At 42.5% G+C, this 22,474-nt stretch overlaps 1 protein-coding gene across 1 annotated transcript in view; it reads right to left on the bottom strand.

Annotated features, from left to right (window-relative positions):
- Positions 1-22,472, bottom strand: part of Reph (Regulator of eph expression) — a 67,269-nt gene extending 44,797 nt beyond the window's left edge. The window contains exons 1-3 of the mRNA XM_068776415.1: positions 21,917-22,472; positions 21,720-21,786; positions 6,655-6,705 (exon numbers count right to left, since the gene is read on the bottom strand). Of these exons, the coding sequence (XP_068632516.1) occupies positions 6,655-6,705; positions 21,720-21,786; positions 21,917-22,297 (499 nt within the window). The 5' untranslated portion in view covers positions 22,298-22,472. The remainder of the gene's footprint in view (positions 1-6,654; positions 6,706-21,719; positions 21,787-21,916) is intronic.
- Between the last annotated feature and the right edge of the window lie 2 nt (positions 22,473-22,474).

Raw genomic sequence — 22,474 nt, 5'->3', positions numbered from 1 at the left:
CTTACACTTAATGAATTTGCGATAAAATACTTTTTTTTAATAAAACTAATCAAAATTATAACGAATCTAACTTTACGCAGTGGTTTTAATACGTAAGTACCCAAAGAAGTGTCATCTTTTGTCCAACCTACGGATATTCATTTTTAGAAGTATTAACAGTTTTGTGACCACATTTTTATTATTAACAAAAACATACATTAATTAGTTGTTGTAAAAGGGAGCGAAGCGATGTTGATAATAATTCGATTGCTGTTGAGTTTTTATATCTACAAAGTAGAAATAGATTTATTATATTATATAATATTATCTATAATCGTCAGCTTAAAATCGAATTTACGTTGGTTCGTAGCGCGCCATCTATTATGAACAACAATAAACTTTGTAGGATTTGTAATTTTTTTTTTTTAAAATTAGAACAATTAATTTTGAAACATCTTATTCGTGAAGATATTCTGAAATAGAGTTATATTCCTTTTGAAAGAGCCTGTGCTTAGTTAATTTCTTGAATTTACTTAGAGATAAATATACCGCGTCGTTTGGTAGTTTGTTAGTCCCGTGTCGTGTATATTGACTACGAATACGTGAGACATTATGCCGGGTACGGCAAGTTTATTTTTACTATTTAAATTATTTTGGTGTAGATCGCAACGTGTATAATTTTATAAGAATTTTTATGTACATATATAATGTTATCGTAAATATATTTTGAGTGTTGTGTGAAGTTCTTCGTCAGACTCGCGATTGAGGTATTTGCTAAATGAACTAATTAGTTCAACTCACTACCAGATTGAAACACAACAAATGTTTAGAACGAAAAGTAAATAATGTTAAAACGGAGAGTTAAAATTAATTTATTCTATAACTTGTTTTAGCACGTCAACAATGATGACACAAAATTAAAACGATTAAATGTAAATTTTATAACAGTTAAACTAGAGGTTCTTTTGTGTGGTTTCGTGCTATATTAAAAATAGAAAGAAGACATACGAACGAATTTGTTTATTGTTAAGTCAATGGGCCAGTTGGTATTCGGGTCACGGGGTGGCGCGCTTTGATGGTGAATGTTTTTGAATTTCCTTAAGACGATTTCAGTTTCCAAATGTTGCGTGTTCGTTCTCACGACAGATCTGTGAGCACCGCAAAACAATCAATCGTTTGGCTTTACACTACACGCACACGCACACACACGCTGCGCTACACCGGTTTCGTTTCCTCTCTTTATATTGTTTTATACAGCCACGTCAAGCTCACAGATAACATGTATACTAAAGAGGTTTATTTTTGTTGCGAATTATTTTCCCGTTGGACTTTTACAGCTTTGCCAATTTATGGAGCCGTAAAAGCATTCTGTCTAGACTTTTTAACAGCACTAAGGTTCCTTTCCTATTCCACTGGATAGGAAATCTGTCAAATTTCAAGGTCGCGTCAAAGGACGTTCCGTAGAGTGAGTTTGTGTAAGAGCTCTCGAAAGGGGACCTTTGCTTCAATTGTTATTGACCCTGACGCATTCTAATAGAAAAAAAAAATAATCATTTTAACATATTTCAGAGTGATCGCGTTATGTATTGACCAAACGTGAATTAAATAAGTTGATATCGTGGTCAACATAGACTCGAATTTAAATCTCGTGAACTGTCAAAAGTTTAAATAGTCCTTATATTTTCATGATTTTTTCTAATTTTACAAAATATTTGGAAACGTATTTAAAAAAAGGTGTATGAAATTAAAAAAATATGATTCTTTTTTACAAATACATTACAGCTACTAGAGTTTTGAACAAGTCGCCTGAGGCAATACACCGAGCCGAGTGTTCCTAGAATGCGTGAGCTAGCACTTGTGCGTCTCGCTGTTGAACGTTACCAGCTCGCGTGGGGTTGCTCGCAGACCGCCGGTGAATAGGCACGCGTGTTATGGCTGCGACCGGCGCGCGTGCTCCGCCGTACGGAAATTTCCCAACGCTTGCTTTCAGAAATAGAATCGATTTACAAAGTGTTATATATTCACCGCGCTGTGACTTTGTTTGTCGCGGACATTTTGTATCGCAGCGCCGTACACTGCGTCCGAGCTGACGTCACGTTCCAACGGTTCCTTCCTTATCTAAGACGTTCGATATTCAAACTTAAATTTAAACTTAACATCTACGGATTTTATTATCTTCTGTAGAAAATACACACATCACACATGTGTGACATGTTAGAGAGAGCAACATACACGGATACATTGTAGTGCTAGGTAGACGTATAGTCGTTCTGAACTGTCTTTAGCGCAAAACACTTACTATATGGGGGATGCGAAAGAGAGATATGGCAGTTATCACACCGAATATTGGATTTTGGTTCCTCTTACCTTCCAGGTCATGGGATCGATTAAAATTGTGAGCGAGAAATTAAGTAGCCGAGAAATAAATTGCCGCTTTAGTGAAAGAGAACGGGGCAGAGTTTAGACAAAAGCGGCTGGGTTTCAGTAGACCTGCCAGACGAAACATCGAATCATGTATCTTTTATTCTGTGCAAGTCTGACGGTATATGTCAGACTTCAAAGTAGAAAAAAGTAGTAAGATAAGTTGAAGTGACATAATTTTCGTTATAAATGCAAATGCTTTGATCGCATTAGAGCGTGGCGCGTGGCAGCGGGCCGGCGTCGCGTCGCGTTTGGACGCAATCCATCAGCGGAGCACCGGGGACTTCGCCCCCACCCTCACTTCCGTATGAATGGCGACGCGTAAAAATACTCGCTTCCTGATGCCCGCGCCAAATTATGCGAGCGAGCCGCGCGCCGCTGACGTCACACTTCGTTCTACCCTCACGGCCCGAACTCAAACTCGGACTGAAATTTAGACTCGTTCTAGCAAAAACATCTTCCTCTTCATTTACAGAGGTGACAGTCAGCTCTGGAAACTTCTTTTTATTTTTATTTAACTCATATAGACAGTAGACACGTGCGTACGTCCACCATTAGATGGATCGCGCAAGACCGATCATCGTGTCCATGTTCAGGGTGGAGGCCTTTGGCTTGCAGGGGCCTATCGGCTGATATGCTGATGATGAATTGAAATAGTGCGGTGACCATTTAAAACCTCGTTGATTCTCTGATAATACGTTTATTAACGTAAAAACTCTTCCGTCATGTCCAAGTACGTGAGCATGACATTCAACTTTGCGCTAGTAAATGGTCAGCTAAACCATGCGTTTCTGGAAAACTCTCCGAAGAGATTTTTAGTTGTAATGCCCCGGTGATGGTCTTGGGTCTCCCGTGTAGATTTATAAAAGGACCAGTTAAAACAGCCTGCGTCCGGTGCCCTACCACCTTAAGATGGTGGTCTATCCATCTTGTGGGTTGACGTTCTATACTGAGCTCGCCTGTCTGTGGTGTCCACTTTAGAACACCGACGCCTCTTTGCGCTATATGATGATGTACAAAAACGGTCAAAAAAGGCTGCTTCTGTATATAAGTTGTAATGGTTAGTCGTACTGCAAATTGATCCCAAGAACGAGCTTTCACCCCAATGCCCTGGAAGTTCATAGGTCGTAAACGCGTATCCAGAGTTTTTAAATCATTGTACTTCTCTCGATTGTACCTTTTCTAGAATGTTGGCGATGATCATGTTGTTTTGTAAGCGGCAGCGTGGCACAGAAATCTTGATACCAAATCATTCCCCTCGACAAGTGTTTCTCATTCTTTTTTGTCATGTCTTACCTAAGCTTTTCTAAAGTTTTACGCCTCCTATGAGAAGTTATTGATTCCATATTCAAATTGCCTCCCTGTGGAGTGTGGAGCCCGCGTTAGGAAACACTGCCATTAACCTAATCCTTCGCCTACCAGTTTGTCGCTTTCCTCCCACTATATCCTGGATTACTTATCATTACGTACTTTCTTTCGTACTTCTAATACAAATTTCCTCAAGTACATATAGTGTTAAAATAAAATGCTACCCCATTTTCACCGTATTGCACCGAAAGATTGCCGCGTTCCGTGTTACGCAATATATGCTGATCTTCGAGGATGCTTATTGCTTTGGTTAATCTGCTATCGAGCGCGGTTCAGACCAGTGCATGAGACTGCGGCCTCGTGTTCCCTTCCACTATCTCCCCAATCATTTCCCTTGTTATCAAAAGTATGCTTTATTGTCGTAAAAATACCTTAGACCTTTGATGGCTTTCTGTGACAGGATTCTAGTCCCATATTTATGTGTCCTTAACTAAACAGAAATTTGACATAGAGATATGAACATTATTTTGCAGTGTTTTAACTACAATATGCATTCTTATTTACATTTCCTTCGGGGTCAATTGATCAGCGCATAAAGTTATAAGTTTTGCTTAAATAAATGTAATAAAAATTAATGGCGGGTCGAAGCCGTTGCTACAACACCGTTAGGTCAAATAAAAACGCGATAACGTTATTTTATATTTGGATGCGGTGCGAAATAATCGTTATTTTTAATACACAACACTTAGCCGAGTTTAAAGGCTATATTTTCTCTAATATAAAATCTTAACGTCAAGTTAAAGTGAAAATAACTTTACAATTGGCCACAGACTGCAGCATAATCGCAGCCTTCATCAAGTTACTGGTCATTAAACACTTAAATATCTTTACTGTTCTCCAGATATGGTTAATACTAGGAAACACGCAATATATCTCATTAGTTAGTAATAACGAGGTAAGGATGCGTTTACATGCATCAGCCGTCTGCGTGATGTAACGTATTCTCATGCTAGGACAGGCTTTCTTTGCCAACCGATAAAAGAAGGTTTAAAAATGTAAAAATACACAAATTGTTACTTGCACGCCCATTAAAGTTATACATATATATATATATATATATATATATATATGATTGGTTATTAGTGTAATAACTATAAAGGAGTAGTACATTAATACTAACAATTGTTAGCTTCTAGAAAGTACGATTTTCTCTCCTTACAGTAAAAAATAATATGCCATGCGAAATTCGTAATCACCTGTTCACAAGTGAAACTAGAGATCGTGCGATTATGCCCACGCCCACGCCACTCAGTGGATTGTACTACGCGCGTACTCCCACAGTACGTGCGTAACTAAGGCGCTTGCCAAATAATTCCGTTTGTATACTGAGTAGCATCCGGGCCACTGGCAGGGAAAACAACAACTTGGCGACAAAAACAAATTTATGAAAATAAGTGAATTGATATACTGGCCAGGGTGTTGGATCTCCTCCTACTTCTAATGGCAATACGGTTTCTATACAAGTATTTAAATGTTCATTAAGATGTGTCTTACGAATGGGCGACCTTTGGCCTTGAATTTCAATACTCATAGTATAGCCGCTGCGGCCTTAAGGTTCTATAGCGGGGACAGGCTGGTAAGCGCAGAGTACGATAGCCCAGAAGGACCTTGATTTTGTTAATATTTGAAATCGCTGGATACAAGCGGCTTTAAATAGGTTTTATTGGAAATCTATGGAATAGGTGTCCAACAGTTATAGCTGAAATGATAATAAGCCGGATTCTATTGATCTCGTGGAACAAACATTAATAATACTATAGCAGTGTTCTGATTGACAGGAAACATATAATGATTGCTTGAATATATTAATAGAGGAAAATTGTTTTACATACACCACAGATTAATGGTTAAAGCTGTTAACAGCCGTAGGTCGCGCGGTCGCAAATTTGTGACATTGTCAGCTTTAAGTATTTTTTTACTTAAGAATTTACTTTGTTTATTGATAAGTTATAAGACTTAAGAAAAATAATCTAAGTATCATAAGTCATATGTATGTCATAAATATCAATGTATGCAATGATTCAACGTAATCCGAAATGAATTCAAAAGGTAATATGGCAAGGGCTCATTTAATTCAGTAGAGATATCAAGGTTGCGAGTCGAGGGTCCCTTCGGGAGGCTCCGTTCGAGTTATTTATTTTCATTAATAATTCCAATTTGTAACGCTAGGATGTTTTGTTCACAAGGTGTTTTTTTTTATATCACTGAGCGCTGATAGTTTAGGAGATATAAGTCTATTTGATAGACGACAGTGTTTTAAAATATAAAATTATACGGTTAAATTTTATATATATATTATTACTTTTACTAAATTATACATTAATATCTACATTATTTTATTTAAAGTTTCAGACAATGCTCCGTGAGCAACTCATCAAAAGATTCTGCAGTAGATATTTCCTTGAAGAGGTTCGGTTAGCTGAACGGTTTCCCAAAGGGTCACGTGGTCCCATCTTTCGGATTCGAATCGGAAACAGTGTCGAGTAATCGCTGCAAAGCGGTGTACATTTTAACTCTTAACATAAATACCAATTATTTAAAATCTCAGAAACATTCATTGATATTGTTATCAATGCGTATATAGGATGATTGAAAAAGATGTAAAGATGTTTAAAACGGGTGAATGAATTACTCGTTTCTTATCACACGAAATAAAGTGACTGCTTTCAAAAAATATTACATTAATTTTTTTTCTTTTAGAATGCGACAGATAAATAACATTGAATATTTTAAAAATGTAATTATTGAAATTTGGAACCTTAATTACGTCATTTACATTTACTGAAATCATTGATCTTTATGCAGTGTGTATAGATTAATTGAAAGCAAATAAACACCTACTTTAAATCACAGTGTATTATGAGAGGCAAAGAGGGCGGTACTTACTGACGTCGGCGGCTTCACTCCACTTCATGACAACGTCGGCGCAGAGCTCGCCTGCGGACAAGAGGAACGCATTAGTCAACGCACGCACACGAGTTGCGGAGGTCTTAAAGAGGAACTTAATTCAATAAGTTATATCCAAGTAGGTACCATGTACTTCCCTGTTGACGTCCTTAAGCATCTATTTGTATATAAACCTCATCTGCGTGTGTTATTAATATTAATATAATAAAAAGCGAAATACACAAAGCAAGTAGTGCTAATTAGTAATAAAGATAAGCTTATTGTACCGTACCCTGAGGTCCATAAAATCATAAACTCTTTTATAAACAGAATAATCATACAATAAATTTCAATAGTTCACCAAAAAAAACCTAGTTAAATAAAATATTATTAATAACAACAGAAGAGGTAGTCGTGAAAAACGATGCTGTTATTTACGTGGTCAGTGAACACAGCTTTCCAGTTTACTATAACGTGATTGGTCAAGGGACGTGGCCAGGCTGAATCAGCAACGAGTCACTATCAGTTAAAGCTCATACGGCTGCAACGTTGATCGAGTAACGCAGAGTTGGCTGCAAGTGAGTCAGTCGTCTGCGAGTTGCATCGATACGCGGTGCAACATGTAAAAGTGCAAGTAGGCGGGAGTGAGACGCCGGAGGCCGTGACCGGGTCGCTCTCGGCTCCCTCCCCCCCTGCTCCCCACCGCGCGCTGCACCGCCGGGTCAATGACCCGCTCGTATTGCACTGCCTTCCGACGCCAACCTCTGCAGCCGCGTTGCTATGATCTTTGACACTGCTACATACACTCGCAGTAATTAAGTGCGACGTCGGCGCTGCCTTCAAGAAGCCTGCCTTGTCATCTGATTAGATGGTCCATCAAAACAACAGGTCTGTTTCATTCAGAGACGTTGTCGACTGACGCGGTGCGCGGTCATGTCTGCTATGATGATCCATAGTGTTCAAACGCAAGAATCAAATTGTTAATGCCTTAAGATTCCAAACACACCCTGATGTGAGAAGAGCCCACAAGAAACTCGATGTGTTTAGTTTTGTGATAACTTTCACAAACATGCTTAACAGCGGAACAATTAATAAGCTACTTACCAAGTTGTCTCGTTTTTTACTACTTTTTATTTGCAAAGCCAACACTAAATAAGGCAAATAATGTCGTCTAATAATGTATAGAAGTGAATTTACAAAGTTCGTATAGCTTTTGCGCAAACTTGTCTGAACTGGTCGCAGATTCGACTGCCCACGTGACTGGAATACGACAGGTGGTCAATACACATGCTTAGACATTACACTCGCAGTCGCTTGGCGAGCCGTACACCAGGCAATGCTCGGGATTTTTCTTTTCTAAATTGAACGTAATAGTAGCCCAGCGGATTAGCAAGCGAAAGTAAGAAGTGGCGGTGGTCACGCAGAACTGATGGTCACTGAAGTCATAGTGATCTGAGGTGGCGACCACGAACCGGCAAGCCCCGCACAGCATGTCTAAACACACTGCCGACAGATTTCCACCTATGTACTAACTCGTTGTATAATTTTTAGATTTATGGATTATAGAGATTTAAATTTTTTTAATAATGCTGGTAGCGCCCCGCAAGGAGGGTTAAGAGGGCAGCTTCTTATAGGTATAACACACCAAAATATTTCTTTTAGCATCTTAAAAATCACCAAGAATGGAATGTATGAAATTACATGCAAAAGATAGGCGAAGCGAAGTGGATAGGAGATTGCTAATTTAAATATTTATTAAATAGAGATGACGGGAGACTATCATCTTTATATACGAGATACTTCGTATACCCAATCATATTCGAGTGACAGCTCAAGTAGGTATTCCTACTTGAGAGACTTCTCCCAGTCACTTTATGGTAAATCCGTTTAAGTAACATAAGAGCTTATTGGTCTCCCTGTTAAGTCTCAGTCTCCCAAAGGAGTCCTTCGGCTTAGTTACTGCAAAGAAGTCTAAGCTGCGCTTCGCTTAAATCCTCAGTGTTCCACCTTTGACCAGGTGATTTGTCACCAAACTCTGCGATATCTCAGAGTGCTTGTCGTTAAAAAAGGTAATTTTGAAAATATGTTACAATGTATGATTGACTAATAAACTCTGAGTAAGTAAGGAAGTCGTTTCAAAGGCAAAATTCGAGCACAGTACAGAGAATCCGTACAAAAAACTTTACGAAATCGCCGGCGACCGGCGACAACCCTTTCGAAATTTCTTCTAATTTCAGTTCGATTGTGAAGCCGAACCGATGCTTAGAAACAGGAACTGAAATAAACCGGTTACAGTTCCCCGGGAGTTCGTCCGGCGCTCCGTAATTCGGGGGAGCGGTGTTTATTTCCGGAACAAAACCTCGAGGCGGAGTTTCGGACTTGCGAAATGGTCAAGAAAGTTTGTCATTTGAGGTCGACGCGGGGTGCTGGGCACCGAGAGAGGTGAGGACATCGCTGTTTATTAGTACGAAGTTATTTCTTTCATCTGAACAACAATGGCTATGTAGAATCATTTACAGCGACCACTTGCATACTTCATGAGAAGAACGGCGGTGAAGCCTAATTTGATAGAAACTAGAATCAATTTGAATTTCCCAATAATGGCATCCTTCAACTTCAATTTATAAGGGTTCAAAATGCACCCTGATCTAAGAAGAGCACAAAATAAACTCACACGAATTTTTGTGGTCACTTTTACAATCTCTTAAAACATCTATGCAAGCATATGTAAGTGCAATAAAATTATACAATCAATTTTAAATCTGGTACTGGAGACATTTAAAATTAATACTATTTTTTTTTAAAGTATATTATTGTATCGAAGAAAACTAAACTGATGTTAATGCGTGGAATTAACAATGTTGTTGGTGCTCATAAAGCTAATTATTGTCGCGCGCTCTTTGTAAAACTATATTTGTAAAGAGCAACTGTTGAGTTCTTCGCAGGCTTTTCTCTGCAGAACTGCCTTCCGAGCCGGCGGAGGCTTCCTGAAGGTACAACAACGCCGACGATTTATGTTGATTGGCGATTCGAAAGTGCCTATTCGAATAAACAATATTTTGATTTTGTCGAAACAACGGCCAGAGGTTCGGAAGCTGGAGAGAGGAGGGTCGCCTCGGCTTGTTTATTCGTATGAATTACGCATCGCGTGTGCAACGTGTCGGTCGCGAACAGCAACACGTTACGTCGCAGACGGAGGCCGGCCGGGGGTGCGGCGGGGGTGCGGCAGGGGGCGCGGCGGGTGGAGGGGGTGAGACGTCAGCGCGTGGGTCAGCGCATTGTTCGCATCGGAGCTGACCTCACCGGCTGTCCTACCTCACACTGCAGCAAGTACACCGTGCAGTCTGACCATATGATACGCACATGACTTACATATATGTTTGTTTTTGGTAAACCAAACAATTAGTGCACGCTTATGTCAAGAATCATCCGGTGAGATTCGACATGTCAGAATCGGTTCTGGTGGCATCGATCTTAGATTGATTCATCATCATCATCATATGATCCGATAGACGCTGGCCGCAAGGCAGAGGCCTCCCGCAAAGATCACCACGATGGCCGGTCTCGTCCGCGCTGCGCACGCCCAGCCCAGCACTCCCAGCGACGTGCCGCGACCTTAACCGTGTCGTTGTGTCCATCTAGTGGGGGGGGACCAAATTGATAGCCAGTTTGTACATATATATATATATATAATTGGCTTAATAATATACAGGTATTATGTTATTGGTCAGAAAGAACTTCGAGATGCGGGACACTGGATGGTCTAATCTCTATTTCAGAGAACTAAGCAGAACTATGTCTAGTTTGAAACGAATCCAACATCATCATCTAGTTGAACTTTTGGACACGTACCGGAGCGCATGTATTATTGTAACCAATTATCTGAGTATTAATGGTATCTAGTTGAACTGCACACAGAGTGATGATATGAAAAAGTTGCCAAGAAAAAAATCAACCGATCGAGCGCTACACGCGTCGAGCAACGGAGACGCATAAATCAATTATCGATGTAACGTCGCCCGGTTAAAGGGAAGAACCGGTTCCCGGAGCCTCCGGGTTCGCATGGCCGCTACTTCGGAGGCGGGGGGCAGGCGGGGGGCCAGGCGGCTTCAACGAGCGATGTATGGCGCAGTGCTTTTTGCCGGCACCGGCATCGCACCGTTTAAGGAAACGCCGAAGGCTGGGACTTCATTCACCGAGCGGTTGCCTCGTCTTGTGAATCGGATTTTTTACAAAACGCAAAGCTCCACGAAGTTCCCGTCACTCCACTGGTTGTCCCCGAAAGTCCTGATTGACCGCTTTTTGGGCAACGCGCGGAGTTATTAAAAGCGCGCACGGCAGCCCTTAGGAATGAACGCGCGCTGTTTCGCGGAAGCCGACGCCAATTAATTTGTCCGGTTTTGGTGATATGATTAATTCATGACTCGCGACGATGTCTCCGCGGCTGCGAGCTCGCGGCGCGGCGTCGCGTCGCCCTACTTCTCATTAAGGGTCTTGACATTTCTGTCCTTCCACTTGCAAACATTTACGAGATATGGATTAGAAAAAGTTGAAGAGAAGATAGTCCAGTATCTGCGATTGAGTACCAGCCTGAGTCAGGGGCTTCTGCAGACTTGATGACTGGTGAGTTACTTCAAGTGTCCATCTAAGCGATCTGAGAACTTAGCGGCATTTAAATCGGGACAAACACTTGAACATCGAGGCTCGATCGAAGTTTCCGGAATTTTGGACAATATAAATAGAAGCCGATAGGGTTTCCATCAGAGGAGTACTGCCGACATGAATATAAATCGTATTATGAACTAACGGCTCTTTGTTCTCAGCGCTGGTAGCCGGTGGTGGGATCGCATACTTGTTTTTCACCTTTCTGATATAAAAACAACGCTGTCACTGTGTCTGGCTTATCCTTATCAACGTCACGATACCGCGCGCTCGCAGATTAGCCGACAGGACAAACAAACGGATATGGATCCGAAAATAAAACGCGATAGGGCGTCGCCTTACGTAACGCGCGATAACTCCACAATCCGCTATCGAGCCGTCGGAACAAAGGGCCGGCGCTGCAACGGACATGCCCCGCCACCGCCGGCCGTCGACGCCGCGCTTGTTGAACTGTTCACTTGCAAGCGCATCCTTTGTGAAGCGGCACCAACACGACGGACAGCTCTTGCTCAGCTCTTCTTTCTTCAAGGCAAACACTTCTGAACAAGTTGTTAAAGTTTGTCGCGAGTGAAAATATTGAAAACGTCTGCCTTAACTAGTATTAGGCTTTTAGGTAGTGTTATACTGGAAACCAAAACACAATATAAGCCTTCCAGGTGTATTAATAAAAATAACTTAACACCGGATTACATAGCTTCGTAGCATACTAGCGACGCCACCACGCACCAAGTAGGAGAAACCTTATTAACTATAGAAGAATATGTGAAATTTTGCCCGCACCTACTCAATTTTAGAATCAAAACATATCAACTAATCTGATGTTCGTCCCGTCGGAACACCCTTATATGGCAAGGATAAATGTGTATTGAGTCTCAACCTGAATACAATCCGGTGGAAGTCATAACGCAACGACCTGCGCCGTGGTTTGAATCAGGCTTAATTACAGTGTTGCATTCACGCTCCGAATTTCTGACAACTACATCCTCCCAGGATTACCCACGCCTCTATTACTGTCTCTACTTGGTAACGTTTCGATCCCAACGGCTGAAGGTTGCACAAGCGAATGTTATGATATAAAAATATAAAGTACATTAATTATTTCTTATCGAATATTCCCTTCAACCCATAGACATCGATAACCCGTAAGGACACGGGAGCGCGGGCGCGGAGAGATTACACACGGTCGTATGAAAACTCAACAACACGAATATTCCGGCGAGCTCCCGATAAGGCCGGCCTTGAAGCTCCCGTGTAGCGGACGCTATCAGCGGGCGGCGTTATCGCGCAGTCACCTGGGCAAACACGCTGCATGTGCACAGCTGGACTGTTCCACCCTCCCCACCTCACAACTCTGTAATACCCGCGATCACCCACACATCCTCCTTATACGAAAATATAACTATATTCAAATTAAAAGATAACAATGAATTTTGAGATAATATGTAGTACGCTACCACCAGCCCAGAATGCTCATCAACTGAGAAGAACTTTGCTAGAAAGTCAACAGTTGCTTGTTTTTAAATAAAATATATACTTTATAATATCAACCACGTTTAGGCGGAAAAGATAAACAGTCATTCGTATCCCTCTGCAAAAAAATCGCAAAAAGTGCGATAGAAATAAACAAAAAGCAAACACAGTAAATAAGTAGATAAATAGATAAAAAAAGACATAATAGAACCAAAATGATACATAAAATTGTGATAGAAAATAATTATAGGATATAAGTAATAAAATTGTAAATTGAAAATGTAAAAAGAAAAGAGGGAAAGAATGATAGATGAACAGAGCAAAAGGGAAAGGAAGCAGAAATGTAGCATGAAAGATGGATAATAGACCGAAAGAGAAGGTAAAGTATGAAAGAAGAGAGAGAAAATAAGAAATTATGTGAAAAAATAAAATTGCCAATAAAGTCCCTGTCCCACCAAAGACAGGGGCACAAAAAAAATAAAAAAAATATCAACCACGTTAATAAGTCCATAAGCCAGTAAGACTGTCTGGTCACCACCAGGTTTTCTCACTCGTTCCATTTACTAACAAGGCGTATGCTAAAAGCTGCATCCCGCCTATGGAGTTTCCCCAACACGCACCGCGAGCGCTCAGTCGAACGCATGAGCAGTAAAATTGCACGCCGTTGGACCGCAATTTGCAAGTGCATCCGCTCGCACGGGGTCATTTACTTTCTAATACATTTGCGTTCGCGTATAGGCAAAACACTGGAGCTGTTTTCGCGCGTCGATGCCTTTCTGAATAACTGGTCTGGCGTCTCTTACAAACCAGGCTCCGCGGTCCTCCAAAGGCTGGGCAAATAGCTTGGGTACCTAATTCATTCCATGTCCTATTACACAAATTGACTAGTAATCTGAGAGCGTCTGAAGGTAAGTCATTCTAACCAAGCGGGTCTAGGTTGGCTACGGGTAAGAACCACTAGAGAATCTAATACTAATAAGTTGACATTAAATAAGATAGCTCAAGTGAGTCCATAGCCTTAATCACAATAGCGAAACCAGAAGACAGTACCAAGTCTGATAGTGTCAGTTGAATTGAGTATCCACCCACAGATAAAGATCTATTATTGTTCTCGTGCTAAACGTCAAGTCCGAAAAGGATGATTTAGAACAAGCGCTGGAATCACTACTCATGAAGTAACAGCGACATGATCGTGCATTTGCAGAAGGAACGACGAGAATCTGGCGCAGAAGAAATACGACGGTAGGCTAGCCTAGTTGTTATACATAAAGAAGCTAGCGCACGAGTACTACCAGAAGACGTAGCAAAAAGAGTACGACGAGATGCTAGAATAGAAGATGCTTGAAGCAAAAGCTTAAGGAAGCGGTAGCATTACTCGACTATCGTGTTATGTCAACACAGACTGGTTTACCATCTATCTTTTGTAATGAGATATATCCGACGAACTGTTTCAGTATAAATGTGCCGCGAGCATCAGAAATTATTAAAATTTTATGGAAGAACATTTTGATTCAATACCTTGAAACGAAACAATGGCAACCACGACCAGGTAAACGCTGTGTGGCAGATCGCCTGTTAGGTGGACCAATAACATAATCATAGTAGAAGTCGCTGGTTGCGGCCGAACCATCTGGATTTGCGAAAGAACAAAAACTGACTTTTGTTTCAAGATAAAGTCCCCGCCGACACGTCTGTGCTTATATGCACTAATGAACCGTATTCCTGAAACCTCGTCTCTTGTGACTACTTTTTGTACTCCCACCTGAAGAGTTCTATGAAAGGAAGACGCTACGCTAATATTGAGGATATAAAGACGGTATCAATGGAGAAGCTGAACAAGAAAAATAAAATTTAAAGTACTTTAACTATTGGAAAAAATGTTAGCAACAGTTTTTGATATTTATGGTTTTCGTTAGACGACGAATATGTACGAACATTGATTGGTTATGGGTGTAAGAGCAAGGGTAAATGTATAGCTAGCTCATTTCCTGTAAATTAATGTATCACACACCCTATACAAAATCAATGTTTTCGGAAATAATTAATAACAAAAAGCGTTTTAAAATTTCGGATTACTACATATTAAAATCAATTAATATTTATTTTCTGTCCCTTTAGACTCTGCAATGTCAGAATTAGCATTCTTATGGAAAAATATTCTAAGTTACAGGGTGATTGTTGACAATGAAAAAAGAAAACGAGCTAAACATTCAATCTTTAAAAATTTTTACACTTACAAGAAATCGCCCTGTACGTAGAAATATTTGAAATAACAATGTCCTGAACTGATATTAAACAAGTCAGCAAGCAACAGGTAAATAAATAAGTTTAAGCCGAAGTCATCTGCTTACTCACATGCCGGCGGAGATTACCGGCAGCCTGCAATCTTGTTAGAAACAGCGCACGCGACCGTCTGCGATCTGCCTTAGAGCCGCCTTAGACATAATTGAGCACTGGACTTATTCTTTTTATGTGATGGTCCAATGCTTTCGCCAAATATAATCATAAGGAACAGGAGAGCGCTAAACGTGCTTAGGCTATCTCTTTATAGAAACTTAGGGCTAGCTGCTTTGAGAACTCACTGACTCTGCGCAAGATCTTTATAAATGATTGAGGTTTGGATATTATTTCTATACGCTTTTAGTTTCCCGGTTCGAAGTTGCCAGAAAGAGTAACTACGGCCGACGACTACTACATCTATTTAATTGAATCAGGCGTTACCTTGCGGAAGTCCATCCAAAGTAAGAAAAGGACCAATATTTAGCCACTTCCGCACATGCAATGGTAGTCGTGCAACAAAGTGCACCGCCCGCCAGCCCGCTGATAAATGTGTATGCGGCAAACAATGCGAATTACACAACTACCACCGTCAAATCACTCAACTCGTGTTTCGCCCTGCCACGGGGCATCTTCAGGAGTTATGTTAAACCGATTAGTGCCAAACACAGAGTGAGCTCAGTACGTCGTCGCTTGTTATTTATATGCCATATATATACGATCCTATATCTGTCCCCTGTTTCTCTCAGGGCCTGTGAGAGAGTTGGCCTGAGAGTTTGTAACTCGAAATGTCTGGTGTGACTGGTCAGCAATGACCATTGGTACCACTTCCACTGTCTTTTCACGAAACATTCTGTAATGTTCACAGCGCGTGGTGTAAGCATTTTTTTTATTGGACCGAACTTTTACTGCTTGCAGTTGACGCTTAGCCGAAGATATCTTTTAAAGTAGCGAAGCTCGTAGGCTTCCAGGGAGAACCTCGGCACGTGCCGCTGGATAATACTATTTTACTGGATATGGAAGGCCGCCGAGAACGTTCCATGGGGTAACTAAAATCAAGGGTCCCTTGAGGGGGAACCTTGGCTTGGGCTGTCATTCGTCGATAACACCCGTTTTGAATTCTGACACGAGGGCTGCCGAGAGACTAATGTTACTATTACCAGTGTAATTAACTGATATCATAATTGTTCGTGGAGTCTTTACGGACCAAGTCGATGGAGCAATAGATATTCTCCAATGTGCAAGAGAGAACGCTGCTAAGGTAAAATGATAACCATAATCTGTCAAGGGCGTCCCACTTAAGAAATATTGAGTATACGACTTATCAGATATATATGACCGCTATTCGTTTTGTTTAGACTAAGAAATAAAATCATTCGCATTTAATACTTTCTTTGTGCCAAATCAACTTTTTATATGTCATTATGTAAATATCTACATAACACATCGAAATGCAGCGAAATTAAATCAAATATATATGAGGAAATCCGCAAGAGAACCAAGATCACCGACGTAGCCCGAAGAATTGCTCGTCTCTTAGGTTCTGGAGTGGTCCACGAGCCGATACAGGCACAGCGCGGGCCGGCCCCCACTAGGGGGAGCAACGACACGGGTAAGGTCGCGCGTCGCAAACATTCGCTTTCAAACAATGCAGAACCAGTGCTGTAGAACGTGGATGCTCCTTTACGCCATATTACGAAAACTTACTCAGATAAATTTAAAAAATCTTAAACAAACTATCTCCTAAGTAAATGTTTCGTCTGCCTTCTAATATTTTTATAATATAATAAGGTTTATCTGTTTATAAATTAGTAACAGCTCTATTTTTTTTACACTGTACCCCTTTTTTAAATATTACTTAGTGTATGGTTGTGCAATGTTGAGTTTCTATGTCATTGTTATTTGATTAATTCTTATTACATATTCGATTTGGTCCCAAATAAAATAAAATGAGGTGTGTGTGTGTGTGATTTTCAACAGGTAAATACTAGGACGTGGTCTTGTATATAACGGATATATTTTTTAACAATGGCTCCAAATGGGACCTCTCTTTTCCACTGGCAGGTGTGGGGCAGTGACGTTACATTTCGGGTAAATGAATTATTAAGGTTTTTTAGCACAGCTAGGGTGCTGAAGGTAAGTATGTTAATGTTACTCTAAGTAAATAACGGATAATCCTGGAGACACTCATCATTTTACGAACAACAGAGAGGCTGCATGTGTTTAGAACTAAGATATCCGAGCCGCTGAGGAGGACATGGACCCCAGATCCTGAACCTAGACCCTGAAGATTTCCACCCCAAAATCAAATAATTTTTATTTCTAATTTTTAATACTAAGGCAGTGCCAATGTTGGACGCAGATCGCTCTCACACACACGCAAATATAAACTGGACAAGTTTCGTGTCTGTAGATATGCGCGTGCGCACATCATTTCTACATATGTATGTCGTACGTATCAAAACACGTCTCGCATGGAAAAAAACAAGTTATCTATTTTTAATTTAAATACTTGATAATTATTTATTATTACACTAATTATTATTTCAATTGTTTTTATCTGGATCGCGTTTATCGGCAGCGGTTGCCTAACGCAGCGGTGGACTACTTCAGCCGGCGGTCGCGGTCCGTGCGTGTGAATAAACAAAAACATTAACACTGTACATACATAATAATATTATAAGATTAAAAACAACTTTTATTAGGTCACATGAGTGGAGGGGACTGCGCGGGAGGGGGCCAGGGAACAGGGGGGGGGTCGGAATGGCAACTGATAACACGGAGTCAACCGAGTGCCGGCAAACACTCGATCACTGTGCTTGTAATTTCTCGCCACGCACGCTGCAGCCCGCTGCCCAAATGGCATTTGCAGATTCCGCAGGTTCGAAGTGTCATGGCACTAAGGCCAATTAGCCCAAATCTTTTAAGATAGCAAAGGTTCAGGGCTCCCGACGTGCTGAGGCCGTTACATACTAACATTTTACCAGATCGGGAGGCCGACGAGCTCTCAGATCGCATCAGTCGGAGTCTAAGTCTTCACTAAGGTGAAGTAAAAGCGTAGATGAAAATTTTCAAAGTCACTGCAAATAGGTTTCCAGAGGATGGACAGCAGCGTCCTCTGAGTACCATAATACCACGCGATCGCCTATCCTTCTGCCAAGCGTGGCGATTATAGTATATCCGCCCATAGATACGATATAACGAGACACTATGCATCTTGCAGGAGCTGAACTGGCTAGAATTATATTTGTGTAAAATATCGTTTAGAATAATATACAAAGGAGTACATGGTCTTATCTATAACAATCTCCTCTTTGTTATATCGAGGGCCGTGTCCTCGCTCGTATTTGCACAGCTGCTGCCTGTATTTGCCTGTAATGATTGTCACGGTCCGTATAACTGTGACAAAGCGACTGACACTTGACAGCGTGCACCGGCACAAGGCACTTATGTACCGTGTTGACGCTTACATCAGTAAAACTTACAAATGTGCTTTTATGATGTGATAAAATTAGACTCAACTGAGCTCCTCTCAAATCCTCATTGTCACATTAGCTGACAGACGTCCATTGTTAAGCATAAATCGCCCACAAACATCGCCACGATGGCCGGTCTTGTGATTTCCCGCGACCTTAATCATGTCGTTGGTGGCCTGACCGCGCCGCTTCTACCGGCTCGTCGTCACTACAGAACCTTTCAAGCCCACGGCCATCGGTGGTCCCAGCGGTCAGCTTCACCCACTGCTACTCCAAACTAGCAACCCTTGGAGCTACGTCGGTGACTTTGGTTCTTCTACGGATCTCCTCATTTCTGACCACCTCGTAGCGAAGCCCCGAACACAGCCCCCTGCACTACTCTATGTGTCACCTTGATCCTTGTTATAAAGCTCTTTGTAAACGGCCACGTTACAGATCTAAAACCAATCACCGGCAACACAATCTGGTCAGAGACCTTCGTCTTCACACATTGAGGTGTTTTGGACGAGATGATGTTTCAGCGGAGCCCTTCCGAGTTGGATACGGTGAGAGATATCTGTATTGAAGTTCCCGTGAAATGACATCTGCCAACTTACGGCTACATGAGTTCCAAACACATTTGAGACCACAAGAAACTCAATAAGGTATTGCTTTTTTTCGAGTAGTCAGAGCAATTCATTCTCCTAAACTATTGTCGTAACGAACCTTACCAATTGTATAATTTTACAGTAAATTCCGGCGGGAGGTCCGCGACATCTCATTCGTATAACTGGGTGATAATAAATCAATTGTCCGAGTTGTACGTATCAATGAAACGCAATTCGTTAATTCTTTTAAAGGCAATATAAATCTTTCGTTATCGCACCGCCTTACTTTAAGCCTTAAAATATCAGAAATTTATAAACCTGAAAACGAACGTAATAAATGAGTGCGAAGCACGAAACGTAAATATGTCAGCAGGCTACGTATTTCTGAATCTAGATTTTGGAATAGCCGGCGGGGCGGCGCTGGTTGGTGCCCTCGCGGCTGCATTTTTTTTGGTCACGGAAGGTCACCGTTTGCCTTAGTCATTGTTACCATAGATCTCTTTACAACGTAGAAGGTCACCTCTGGGATTTTCAACTACAGCCTTTACATTTATTTCACTGGATCTCGGCTCGGTTTGGGCCTTCACTCGATACTCGCTTACTGTTTCCACTTGCGGCCTTAAGACATGGTCTCTTAGGAACTCGTTGGCTTATAGTCCCTCTACAAAATGTGAACAGGGCGATTGTTCGGGATTTCTGTACGAGATTGATACAGGAATGATGCGTAACGACCAGGATCGCCCAGCGGATTGACAAGCCGAAGTGGCAATAGGCAAGCAATATAACAAAAAAGGCCGCAGAAACCTTAAGGTACTGAGGTGGATAAAACAGACGAGTAAGCCCAGCGTAGGACCTCAAAGAATAAGGTTGACAGACAAACTTGTTAAGGTCGCTGGATGTAGGCTGTTTTATACTGGTCTAATTAGAAATCAAGGGGGAAGGCTTATATCCAAGAGTGGAAGTCAGCGGCTGAAATGTTGATTAGGACGCAAGGGCACTCGAGCTTTTGCTTACTATTACGGTATTAGTTACAAACACACAGTTACAGTGACTTCAACTAAAAGGTTTTTTTTTTAAATTTAAAAATTCGAACTTAGTTCTATTTTTTCTGCCTGTCTCATGCCACAGAAAGCGTTACTTCCATGTTCATTCATAACGTTCTTTATTGTACCTGAGTGAACATCCTTTACTAAAAGGATGTTGAAAACTCGCACCGCAAGTTGTTGCACCGCCATGCGAGTCGGTGGTCGTAGGTGCGTTGTAAATAATTGCGTAAGCGATTGAATCTTTTCGCGCTACCCGCTGATTCACTTCATTTCACTTCGCTTGTTCAAACCGCGTCTGGGTCATCGTTATCGATCACTTGTGATATACACGTGCATATCCACAGACACGCACATGTACAGGATGATTTGTTATACGTAAAGGGAATATACAGGAAATAAAGCTTTGAAGCTTTTACACCTATTTTCAATCATCCTGAATATTTAAATCTCTCTGAAACTTGATTGCATCAGGCACATAACTTCCGGCATTACTTCTACAGGGACAAATTGTAAATAATAATTAAGAAGCAGTCGTCTAAATTTTGAAAACGCTTTTTATTAATATATTATTAATTATTTATAATTCCATTCATTAATTATTTAGCTATACATTAGTGACTTTAGGGTCTATACACCTATGATCAACAATAGAAAAGCTGTAAATGCAATCGCACAAACAAAGCATCGATAGTAATATATAAAGAGTAACTACACGTCGCTGTTATCAGCCCAGTAGAGTCCAACCCAAAGGCCTTTCTCAGAGGCCACGAATCCCGTCAATCCGTGGAGACGTTCCTAAATCGAAGCATTCGAAAAACCCTTCCAAGTTATTGCAAAGAGATCTAAACTAAACGCCACTAACGCTCGGCCAGCCTTTTTAAATCGTAAGCTATAACTGCCAAAGAGAACAAGCACATCTATCTCACAAACAAAGGACAGACACCGACCATTAAAGTACCTAAGTGTACTCGTATTTGCCGGCGTGCACGGAGCCGTGTTCGGTTCCTACAATTGTGTGGCCGCAGAGCGATCGAGTGCGCCGCGAGTGTTACGTATCAATGGCACGTAGTACGTTCACGGAGACGTAGACTACGTGTCCACACGCCGGGTGGTGCGCCCCACGCGGGCGGGGCCACTCTATCAAAGATTCATTCACAGCATCCTTGCCTAACGTCATCCCGCGACCCGCGCGTATGTACGTGCGTCTATTGTTAATATGTAACCGACTTACAAAATATTACCGGTAAAAAATTTTCACGGAAAATTACGAAGCCCGACCGACAGACCCGGAGAACCCGATCGAAATTTTCAAGAAGAGAACCTCAGGGCTCGAGACTGCAATCGCGACACCTCGGTTTAGAAAACGTATCGTCGGGACCGGTGCGGAGCTAGTGTTTACGTGCCGGCGCGGTTGCTTCCCGAAAGTTCTGCGCTGCGGGCGCGGCGGCGGGCGACAGCTGCCGGGTTGAAGGTCGCGTCAAGGTCACGGGGGAGGAACAAAGGAGCGGCGGATAAACAGAGCCGGCCAGCGCGCGGCTGCCACTCACCGGTGTCGGCGCCGCCGGCGCGCTCCGCCTCGTCGTCGGACTCGGTGCCGGAGTCGTGCTCCTCCACCTGCAACACCAACACAGCGGCTCAGCGATCGATGCCGGCGCCGGATAGATCGCGGGCCGCCCGTTCCGCTCCTTTGTTCTCGGAGCGGGCGGCCATTTGCCGGCGCTGCGGCCCGGCCGCCGACACCCACCTTCTCGGAAACGTTCTCCTCATTCAAGGAATGCGTCCGCAGCTTGTGCGTCAGAAACTTGAGCATTATTGAGCGCCGGCTCGCGCCGCGCCGCCCGCGACCCGCCCCCGCTGCAGCCACCGCACGCGCCGCGCCTACGGCAGGCGCTCGCAGCACGTCTCGCGCCCGAAGACCATATCTGCATGTCACTCGCGCACCGGCACCGACCGCCGCCCGCCGACGCCCGACCGCTACTGGCGCCGCGGCCGTGCGCTCGGCTCCCCAGCGCCGCCGGCCGGCCGGACTCCGCTCTAGCCAGAGAGGAGAACCCTTTCGACGCGCGCCCCCATTGATGACAAAGAACCGGAACACGCCGAGATCCGACGCGATTGGACCAAACATTACAGAATAGGATCGAAATGTAATGCAACGTGCCGCGTCCCGCTCGCTCGCCGGGCGCCCGCGACGCGCGCGAACGGGACGGCGCCAACGCTCCGGTTACATAACCGCGGCCCGATACTGTAGCTGATAAAAAGTTGCGCAGCGCACAGCCGCGCCGCCGCGGGCACCCGACGCCAC

Source organism: Battus philenor, unplaced genomic scaffold (genome assembly GCF_028537555.1).
Source record: "Battus philenor isolate CCGP_79_NKW_IND1 unplaced genomic scaffold, ilBatPhil1.0.hap1 SCAF_12, whole genome shotgun sequence".
In the NCBI taxonomy this organism is placed as follows: Eukaryota; Metazoa; Arthropoda; class Insecta; order Lepidoptera; family Papilionidae; genus Battus; species Battus philenor.
Note: the sequence above shows the minus strand (reverse complement) of the source record. Positions and strands in the feature narration are given on the sequence as shown.